Source organism: Vigna unguiculata, chromosome 4, assembly GCF_037176805.1.
Source record: "Vigna unguiculata cultivar grain cowpea cultivar isolate G323 ecotype 2 chromosome 4, ASM3717680v1, whole genome shotgun sequence".
NCBI lineage: Eukaryota > Viridiplantae > Streptophyta > Magnoliopsida > Fabales > Fabaceae > Vigna > Vigna unguiculata.
In genome coordinates, this window is record NC_140795.1 from 38,531,166 (window position 1) to 38,542,875 (window position 11,710).

At 28.5% G+C, this 11,710-nt stretch overlaps 1 protein-coding gene across 1 annotated transcript; it reads right to left on the reverse strand.

The window, feature by feature from the left end:
* Positions 1-3,077: 3,077 nt before the first annotated feature.
* On the reverse strand, positions 3,078-10,772 carry LOC114181697 (UPF0481 protein At3g47200-like). Its single transcript, XM_028068221.2, has 4 exons — positions 10,680-10,772; positions 5,934-6,072; positions 3,492-4,764; positions 3,078-3,408 (listed from the first exon to the last, which is right to left on the reverse strand). Exon 3 carries the CDS (start codon positions 4,750-4,752, stop codon positions 3,493-3,495), a length of 1,260 nt encoding a protein of 419 aa, XP_027924022.1. The 5' UTR covers positions 4,753-4,764; positions 5,934-6,072; positions 10,680-10,772; the 3' UTR covers positions 3,078-3,408; position 3,492.
* Positions 10,773-11,710: the final 938 nt, after the last annotated feature.

Below are 11,710 nucleotides of genomic sequence, written 5' to 3' on the forward strand. Positions count from 1 at the left end.
GAGTGCTGAAGTACTCATGTATGAAGATAGCCTTATACTTGTTTCGAGGATTATCATAGAATTCATTCAACCCCATTATGAAATTGATATGAACCCTAATTATAATTTTTCCTAAATTATTATAATCCTTAATTATGAAATTTAGGGATTTTGTGTTTTTCGCTACCTATGGTAATTTTTTCTTAAGTTTTGAATTTATACAGTATTGCTTATTTAATTAAAGTAGTATGAGTTTTGTTATGTTTTGCATTGTGATAATTGTGATTTGTGAATATAAATTTTATTTTTTCTAAATAGGTAAGAGGTGATAAATTTATATTAGAAAGATTATGATAAAAAGTAAAAAAATTGATTCTTTTTTTTCAAAGAGGAAGGTTTATGATGAAGATGAAAAAGAAATGCATTTACGTTAACTAAGCTTGAGAAATTTTATAAGAACCAAGAATTTAAGACAATATAAAACAAATCTCTAAAGTTATCAGAGTTACATATAATGAATTTAACAATTCAATAGAATGTGATCTGGGAAAAACGACATCAAATTTGACAATACCACCAAATCAAATTGATGAGATACGAATAACTTATCTAAAATGGTATTCATGAATTGGTATCATGATATAATAGCGAATGATAGTAATATTTTTTTGAATTCTACTATTATATGTGTTTGTTATAATAAGAGGAAATGAAGAGAAAAAAATGAATAGTTTTTCTTCTAAAAAAAATTATATATAACAAATCCAATTTGGCCCCCTTACAATTTTAGTCCAAGTTCCGCCACTTCTCACGAGTATGATAAGCCATATTAGCTTGTATTAATGAAGCTCGAACAACCTCCAATAAGTGACAATTTTTTTGCTATACAACCCCATTTTTGATGAGGTGTATTGGGACAAGAAGTTTGATGAATGATCCCATGAATTTCAAGATATTGAGGAAAATCAATACTTTGATATTCTCCACCATTGTCATTAAGAAGAACCTGAATCTGTGCATTGTATTGAGTTTGAATCATGTTATGAAACTTTTGGAATAATAATTTTACTTCACTTTTGGATTTCATCAAGCATATCCATGTCATTATAGTGCAATCATCTATGTAAGTAACAAACCAACGTGATCCACCCAAAGTTTGAACTTTATATCAACCCCAAACATCCGAGTGTATAAGCATAAACAAGATTTTACTTTTATTCAATGTCAATGGAAATGAAACATGATGACTTTTTACTAGTTCAAAAACATCACAACATAAGCTAGAAATATCACATTGTGTAAACAAACTAGGAAATAATTTCTTCAAATACCCAAAAGAAGCATATCCCAAGTGCTTCATAACTAAATTTCAGATTTCTTCTTCTCCTCCTCAAAACTATTCACTCTCAAAGCTTGTTGTATATTGTTGATGCTTTTCTTCTCTAAGTCCAGATAGTACAGTTTCCCTTGCTTAATACCACAAGAAATCGTCCGTCTGGTTTGAATGTCCTTAAACACACAAAATTTAGGCTAAAAAAATTAGAACATAAAATAAAACTGTAGTTATTTTGGAAACTGATATCAAGTTGTAATTTAAATATCGAATTACTAAAACAGAGTCTAAATTCAAAGACTTAGTGAGGGTTAAAGATCTTTCACTAATAACTGGACTTGTGTTACCATTGGCTATGCAAACAAATTTTTGTGAGGACGATTTAAGAGAAAAGACTTGTCTAGAATCAAATGTCATATGATCAGTTGCGTTAGAATCAATTATCCATGTGTTATTCAAACTATGTTCAGAAATATTTAAAGCCTAACCAAAAATATTTGTAGTTGTTACCAAAGTAAAGTTCCTTTCAATAGTTGAATCTTTAGACTTTGATTCAATAGTAGCTGTAGTGGGGCTTTTGTTGGAATTCTTCTTTCTTGAATCACGATTATGATCCCACCATTTAAGATACCCCACTCAAAATAACGCTCTTTTGTATGACCATTTTGGTTGCAATGGGTGCATTTATAAGTAGATTTATCACCCGTAGTGGTCTTAGGATGGTTTTCTTTATTTCGATACTGTCGATCTTGAGTTGATCGATTATAGGCTACCATTGTTGAACTTTTAGTATTTTCAGGTTCTATCTTTAGAGTTGTAATCTAAGGAAAAAAATTTACAACTCATCACTTCCATCATAGAAGGATTTCGATAAAGCACTCCATATTTCGTGGGCAGTGGGTAAGCGTATGTAACACTTCATTGTTTCTGGGCTCAGAGACATCAACAACCAGTGCTTCACCTTTTTATTTTTGGCATACCATTTGTCATATCTTCATTCGTCTTTGTAGGAGGCTTCACATGACGGCTAAGATATGAGGTTTTTTTCCTGCTCTACGATATGCATCTCCATTAGTTGTCACCAAACATCATAGTTTAACTCTGTGAGTGTGATTTCAGCATTAAAAATGCCCTCTAGTTGAACCACAATTGGTGTTGATTTTCCAAACATATTTTGAGGAGATTTGACTTCATATTTTCTTTCAAAGGGAGGCTCTTGATACCATCTTACAAAATAGTAACATAGACATAGTTGCAGGGTTTGGAAATTCCCCTTATTTTCTCCTATTGCAGAACAACAAATGTACAGTCAGTATAGAAAGATTTTCAATCCTCAACTTACGTTTCCCTATTAATCTAGTGAGTTGTCTAGAACTATTTTACAGGAAACATATAAATGAAAAATCCTAAATATAGAAAAGATTTATAGGATTAACAATCAAGCAATAATAATTGAACACAATTAAAGTATTTCTGTCACAAACTATTTTTGACATATATAACTTTGGTGGTTATTTTAACAGCTGAAATTTCATTTATGACTATTTTTAAACACTAAAATTTACAATTTTAACCACCACAAATATTATAGTTTTTTTAGTGTTTGTAGAGAAACTTCTAAACACATAGTTGACATGAAAAGTCAGCCACTAAACATGTGTACCAAAAACATCTCAATGAAAACGCCAGCTAGAAATCGTATGTACCAATCATCTCCGATTACCACTTCACAAGTATCTTTATACATACATTTTATTACTCTTAATTACTGATATGATCAAAATAATAATATAATATTTGAATAATTAAGACAAAAGCGAAGATGTATTTTGTAAGGTTAAAAATATTTACAATCATCTAAGAGCTCGTAGTAAAGTTCGTAGTGGATAAAAGGTAAATAAAGTTAAGCACAAAGTAGAAAAATTAGAATATAAAGTTGAATCTTTGTTTTGTGGAAAGAAAAGGAACAACAAAGTGAATAATGTTACAAGATTCTCTTACAAATACAACTTAGACAATCAGATACAAGGATCGACGTCTTCTTCTCTTAACTGACGTTCTTGTTCCTGATTTAACAACCATATCTCATTAATTACCTGCACATTTAACATAACTAATTTTATAAGTTGTAACTCATTTCATAACAGTAGTTAAGTATTAATATATCATAATTTCTTACCCTAAAATAGTGAGAGGATTGAACACACGGTCTGAATAAAGGTGAGCAAAAGTAGCACAATTGCAGCAATTGTAGATGCTATTTTCCAAGGAGTGTTGAAGTACTCATGTATGAAGATAGCCTTATACTTGTTTCGAGGATTATCATAGAATTCATTCAAACTATTGCAGATGGAGAAATAGTGTGAATTGAATTCTGGCGTAGGAATATTTGAGGTGAGATTATTAATCACTGTAACCACTTTATTAGCATCACCCGTCAAATTGACAATAATTTTCTTGTTAACAAGTATGTCCACATCTTTTTCAGTATTGATAAGAAAATCAAGAATTTCTACATATTGTCTAATGATGTCTCCAGCAGAAGGGTGGCATTGTTCATATACCATCATATTCTTGAACAAAACTTCTGTAATGTCATCTATATTCAAGATTGGCATGCTCAATGCTCCATCACGTTTAGAATAGCTCAAGTCAAGTAAGCTTTTATTTGGACTGATCTTGAACTTAACACCTGCCTCCATTAGTTGACTTGCACTGTATACATGATTAACTTCTTTGCCTTCTTCGGGTTTTCCAAGACCAAGCTCTGATGATGATATTATAGAAGATCTTATCAAATCAGTGAAGTGTTTTGGACTCTCTATTGGACACACGTTTCCGCTCTCAAAATAGTCGAAAGTAATGTCGAGTAATTTCTCATTCATACCAGTGAGGTTGTAAAGTTGTTCAAGAACAAAGAATGGAAGTTGATTTTCCAGTAGTATCAAGTCAAAGCAAACATACGTTCCCAACAATGGTTTCTGCAACAAAGGATCTTTTTTCTCCCACTCATCGTCTTCATGCCATCTTAGAAGAAGCTCAATTATAAAGCAAGCATCAACTAGAATCATATTTAAGAAATCATGACTATTGTATATAATTCGGTCTGCATAACAAACTCGAATTTTTTCTTCTAAATCTTTAATTTTGGCAAGAAATTCCCTTACTGGTAGTTCTGTTCGATTTAGAAATCCTTTGAGATATTTAAGTTTAAGCTCTTCCATTCCCTCGTAATTGTTGTGATGATGATAAGGACCAATGGAAACAGTTTGAGGTGTGTAGGCTTTGGGATTATATTCACGAATATTTGGTGGTACCCTGTAAATGCATTGCGTATGGATTTCATCCATCTCTGGAAGTTTCACATTTTGAAGCTTCTCAGTCCATTCTCTGTCTAAAAGTTCTATTTCAATAGCTAGATCTTTCGATTCTCCTTCCATTTGGTTAAAACTCTGTAACTTAGACAAAAAAAATATAATAACTTATTCAAACTTTAGGATTTTGGAATCAATTTTTAAAATAGTATATGCCATAATTTATAAGACTGTAATCAACATTTATATAAAACCAGTAGTTTAAAAGTTACTTCAGAGAAAGAAACTCTTACTAACAACCAAATTAATGGTTTATTTATAAATTTCTTTAAAATTTTCATAGGACGCAAAGATATATATTATGAAAAGGATGTAAATATAATATACAGAAAGATATCAAATATAATAGATTTTAAATATTATAGGGTATACCGCAGTTAGCACAAGCCATGTAAAATAAATGTAATTTTGGTAAGGAAACAACTACTAGATAACAAAGTATCGACCAAACATGACTACTAGCTATATTAAAATATCAGTCAATAATATATAACCTTTTAATAATTTATTTATATATTCATTATATTTTTATTAAATAAAAAATATAAGTAAAAGATATACATAGATAAAATAACTATTTAACATTTTACAACGATTTCAATTTCAAGATATATTTTTTTATGAAATCTATTAAATTAAATTTAATTATCTAGAAATATTTTAAACGTTGTAATTTATCTAGAAATATATATATATATATATTGTTAATTTAATAGTGAATACTAACTACAATCAACTAGAATAGTTGGGAGTAACCATGTACTATCAAATGAATTTATATTTTATATTAATTTTATTTTGAAATTTTTTCATAAAAAATACATACTAATTTTGTGATAGAAAAAAATTTGCAAGAAATTATTATCAATTATTTATTAAAATATTTTGTTTAAAGAAATTTTCTTAAAAAATATTTGTAAATTTTATAATTTTATAAAAAGTAATTATGTATGTTAAAATTACCTGTTAATTAAAAATTTAGAAAAAAAAATATAACAAAAAATAATATTTTTTTTGTAAATTTTTTTAATAAATCTATTAGAAAATTTTCATAAAACATTAGAAATTCTAGTTGTGATGATGCATGAATCATAAAATTAGTGAAACTTATTTATTCTCACTACATCAAACAGACCCTCTCTAGCTAGAATAATTAGCGCACAAAAAAAATCTGTTCATGGTTGCATCGAAATCAAAGTAGATTGGAATTAAATAGAGAAGAAAAAAAAAAAGAGAGAAGAAAGAACCTGTGAGATGGTGAAGCTGTTGATGAATAGGATTAATGTTCAGCAATTGAATAACTTTAACAACAGCAACTGCTTTCTGATTCATGCTTTATATAATCATTCCTTATGCTAAAACCAACTTACACGCTTTATATATAAACTATACAAAATAAGAGAAAACTTTCAACTTCTTTCATGCTGTTCTTATTTCATTATACAAACATATGGATCCTTTTCTCTTTGTGTAAGAGAATATAATATATGTGTTCATTTTATTTATTATGCTTTTAGTGCATTTGAAGATATAGAAAATTCAAAATCAAGAAAATTCAGTGAGGTAGAAAAGGTATAGATGATCAATAATGAGAAATGAAAAGATAAAATGTAAATGGATATTTGAAGAGAAAAAGAAAAGAAATACTAGATGTAGAAAAGAAAATCTTCAAGAAAAGTAGAGTGAATCTATAACAATATATAAAGAGGATTCCCTCTTTTGTGTCCACATTTCATAATATCAAATATACCCTTTACAATATTATTATTTATTAATTTTTTAAAATTAATAATTATTTTTATCTATTTTTTATAAAATTGTTTATCTTTTTTTTTATTCATCAACAATTATTCTCTCTATTTATTTCATTTTATTTTTAATAAATATACATTTATTTTATATATTAACTTAATAACATTATACTATTATCATCTACTAATATAATATCATTCATATTTAAAAAATAAACACACAGGCGCGATAGCGCCTGTGTTTACACTAGTAAATTATAAAGAGATTTTAAGCTACGTTTACGATAACAATTAAGCAAATAAAATTAACTTTTTTGAAATAATTAATTTAATTTAAAAAAATCCCAAATTTTAGGAAGGCTCTCTATATCACGATTTTAGAATTCTAAGTTTTTAAAAGAATTTATGCGAAGTTTTAAACAACTAAAATATCTACATCAAAGGTATTTAACCTCATTATTCCTGATTTCAATCGCATATTTACTATCAACTTTTAAAAGATAGATTTAACTCGGTATTTATAAGAATGTTTAAGTAATTTTAATGTAGAAAATTTCAAATTTTAAGCCAAATATTCTCAATTTTGAGTGAAAATTATTTATAATACATTTCAAAAAGTTTACATCTTTAGAAAATATTCTATATGAAATTCATTAAACTATTGAATTAGCAATTTTGAATTTAATTTCACAAAAATATTTGTGAACAAACTTATCAACGATAAACTATCTATATTTTATCACTTTTACTGATTGCTCTTTTATTAAGGCCTTAAAATTCATATCATTAAGATTACATTTTATTCATCTCTTCAAACGTTTTTTTTCTTCCTCAGGCAACTAGCAGTAAATTATTTTTTAATATTTAAAATCGTTTTCTTAAAATATATTTAAAACTTATAACATCCGATGTCTTTTGTCGTAATGTAACCAATTTAATTGGTCTTTTATAGGCTCAGATAACTAATCTTGGTAGTTCTTAAGTTCCTACATTTATAGGCCTGACAAAGGAACTAGTGTATTATCAATAACTCGATTGTTTATTAAAACCAAATATTGGTTTAATTATAGAGTTTGTTAATAACCAATGAAAATGAAACTACAGAGAATCTTCGGTGAACATCACTGTAATATTTACTTTAGAGTTATTGAAATCCATTAAGGAAAATACAATTTTTAAAGGATATATAATATTAATGAAACGACTTTGGGATGGTTTAACAAATCTGAAAACTCTAAAATCCGTATCAATTTTGGTAAAATACAAACCGAATTACTTCCATTTGTAGGTTATTTATATAGTTTTCTCTCTTTTTTGTAAACAAATGTTGTTAGTATTTTCTTATCAGGGGAGTTGAATCCACGTCCACTCTCACCTTATCTTTCAAACTCTTCAAACTAACCTTATAAATAACTCCCAAAATATTAATGGAGAAATTGAATCCACAAACTTTCCCATCTTCCCTTTCAACTTTACCATTTCAACTTTACCACTAAGTCACCTTATAATTCCTTAAAATGTAAAAAAAAAAAATATTTAAGAAATGACCCAACATTTCAAAAACCTATCACTCATAAAGGTACAACATTTCACACTCAAAGAATATATCACTTGTTGATTCCTCCCTACAGTTGCAAGTAAAACACGATTTGTGCCAAAATAATTCACTTAAAAAATTAATTATTTTATGACAAAATAGAACCATGGTACTCATTGCAAATTTGTGCCAAATTGAAGGAATGAAATCCACTTCTATTGAAGGCAAACTCAAAGCAATTAGGATTGCACAATTAAGCAATCAATAATATCAACAAAGAGCACTTAAAACACAGCAAAACACACACAAAACAGCACTGAAAATGGATTTTCCTGAAACTGACAGTCCAGAAAACGATGATTGATGCCTCAACTTCACAGATTTTTCATATTTTTTGTGTTCAAAATTTTTGAGTGATTCTTTTTTTCGTCTATCTCTTAATTTTAAGAGGCAAAAATCAGAAAAAAAAATTATTGAGCCATGTGTTCAGGATAAATCACAAACAGTAGGTGTGCATGCAGTGAAAACTGAAAAACAGACTAGAGCAGAGTTGCTCACGAAAATTGTAAGATGTTCTATGAAATTCAAGATGAATGAACTTGATTATGATCTAAAATCAAGCATGAATCATAGAAGAACATCTAAGACACTCAAAAGCATAATCCAATCGATGAAATGGAAGAAAAAAAGTGAGACCTTTGCCTTACACATTCACAAGCATCACTTAAAGTTCATAGCTCAAATGTGTGATGTAGGACCTCGTTCTCATCAAGCAAGTGCAGAATTTAACAATATGAACGAAAATTAAGATGAAACAAAGTGCTTAAACATGACACCAGACAAAACACAGCATAAGGAACTGAAAATTAAAAGACGCACCAATTAAAAATGTAGAAAACAGCAAGGAATCAAAGAACAAGTGCTGGAAACAAGAAAATAAAACCTAAAAACACATTTACACCATTGAAGCAAGGAGTACTACAATTTGAATCAACAAGATTCATGTAGCCTCAATGACAATCAGTAGAAATGAAGGAAACTTGAAGAAGACAATGGAAATGAAGAGAACAACACACAAGTATGGACCAAGAACCTTACCCAAACCAAGAGTATGGATACAACAAGGCTTGGATGGCTCTAGATACCACTTGATGGAACTTGTAGCACGAAAATGAAGAGGAGAAGGTCCATGGCTGCAGCAGAAATGCAGTGAAATGAAGGAGTGGATTCAAACTTGAAGGCTCTTGATACAATGAAGGTGAAATGGAGAGGAAACCTAGAAGAGAAATCTATTCTAGGGAAGGAGGCTAGAGGAGTTCTTGGTAAAAACTAGTCTAGCAAAGTGACTCTAGAGGCAATAGGTGGAGTGCTCTCAACACTTAGTCTATTATCAATCCAAAGTAACCAAATATAAGAGTAGAATGGTCCCATTTATAGGAATCATGGCTGGCCAAATGAAATGAAAATGTATCATGAAATGGAATGGAGATGTAGCTTGGAGAAGAAGCATAAAGGTGGGTCGTGTGATGCAAAGGAGGAAGGGATCTAATGTCATGTGACAAAGTCACACTCAACATGCATACACCAAGTGGACAAGAGGCTCTCCAAAGCCTTGTCCTCCAAGCTCATTCTTAGCCAAGGGATTTGAATTGGGCTTGCATTAGCCCAATTTTGAAACTAAAGAACAAATTACTTTAGTATTTTTATTCTATAACATGGCCTAACATGTGGCCCAAAATAAAAGCTATTCTAATGCTCTAATAATGTGAGCTCTCATATTTTGATGTCTTCTTTAGCCAATGAGAATAGCATAGGAAGTCCATGATGAATTTGATCCTCTTGAGGCAATCCCATTTGGATCCTTCTAAGCATGCCTCTTGTTATTGAGCTTCTTGATATTGAGCTCAAATGTTTTCTCAAGAGTGTTCTTCTTTCCTTCTCTATACTATCTTTTAAAACGATGTTCATAAGATTCGGAGATCCTTCACTGCACTCGATCGATCTGACAGGTTGTTGTATCTTGGGAGAGAAACGCATATGATTTGAAACACATATGATCGTGTATTGTGTATTTGTATTGCCCTGTGCAATAAGGACGTTTTCTCTCTAAGGATAATGTTATGTGTTCCTCAATCCAAACTATTAATTGTTGATATCTTATTAATATTCATTAGTTTATATTTATATATATATATATATATATATATATATATATATATATATATATATTAGTGTTATTATTGCTCTAATAATCATTATTATGTTATTTCATATTTTTATTATTATTATTAGTATTATTAGTATGATTTGAGTAATATTTTTGTAACAAAATTAACTTATTGAAATATTAAGTTTTAAAATAACATTTTTTTAAAGTAAAAAGTAGTTCGTGGTGATTAGTAATTATAAATACTTGTCATTAATAAACCTTTTTAAACATAGACATGACAAATAATTTTAAAGCATACAACAATTTATATATTAATATACAAAAATGAAAAAAGAGAGTAATTATTTGTTAGAAATATCATCATGTACTGCACAGATCAATATACCAACACAGTTTAAGGAAAGGTTTTTCTATAATTAGCATTTATATCAAATATAAAATAGAGTTCCAATATTGAGACAATTCATTTAATGCCAAAGCAGAAGTAGAAACTTTAAAAGATAAGAACTAAGTAGAGGAATAAGAAGAAAGGAACCTGAGTTGGTGAAGTTGTTGAGAAATGTTCACACCTTTAACAAGCACAGATCCTCTCTGTGTCTAATATATAAGCTATAGAGTGAGTGAAGAACAAAATGAATGGCTTGTATTCAGAAGCTACCAGCTATTGTACGTATTAATAAATGAAAAGTCATCAGCTCCAACTGCCACATTAATCTGGTTAATTGCTCTGCAACTGTCCCACGTTCTGACCGCATAGATCTTTTGAGCAAATTTTCTCATAAATCATTTTAAAAGAAAAGAAAGAGCGAAAATTGGGAAGATATTTCTCAATAAGTTGTCACCAAAATTAAATTTATAACGAGATTTTAATTAAAGATATATTTATGTCATTTTTTTTTAGTTAAATCATTACAGGGGTCCTAATTTTTTAGTCAAATCTCAAGTACATCTTCCAATTTTTATTTGACTCAATTGAGTCTCTATTTTGAAAAATTCGTTGCAATCAATTCCTTTCTGTTAGTTGTACAGTGTTAATTATGTACCACGCGTCAGCACGTGGTTTTTTTATTTTTTATTTATAATTTATTTATAATTTTTAATTATTTTTATAATTTTTTTAAAAAAAATTAAAATTGTCATGTGTCAATCTGACATTGTGCCATGTGGCAGAGACAATGTGGTAGTGGCAGTGCCACATGTCACTATTGAATTGTCTCAATTTGGTCCCAATTTTTTTTAAAACTGAATCAATTTCATCCCTATATCAAATTTAATTTTTATATAAATTTTATAATGATATTTTTATTATAATTGATATTTTTAACAAAATTAAGTTTATTTAAATTTATATTTTGCATTGAACTTTATTTAAATATTGTTTCAAATATTTATATATAAATAATTTCAAATATTTATATATTTCAAATATTTATCTATAAATTATAGATATATAAATATTTAAAACAAAATTTAAATAAATATCAGTGCAAAATATACATTTAAATAAACTTAATTTTGTTAAAAAAATCAACTATAATAAAAATACCATTGTAAAATTTATATAAA

Bases quoted from the DNA above. Each gene is read 5' to 3' on its own strand.
- LOC114181697 (XM_028068221.2), bottom strand. From the start codon at position 4,752: ATGGAAGGAGAATCGAAAGATCTAGCTATTGAAATAGAACTTTTAGAC.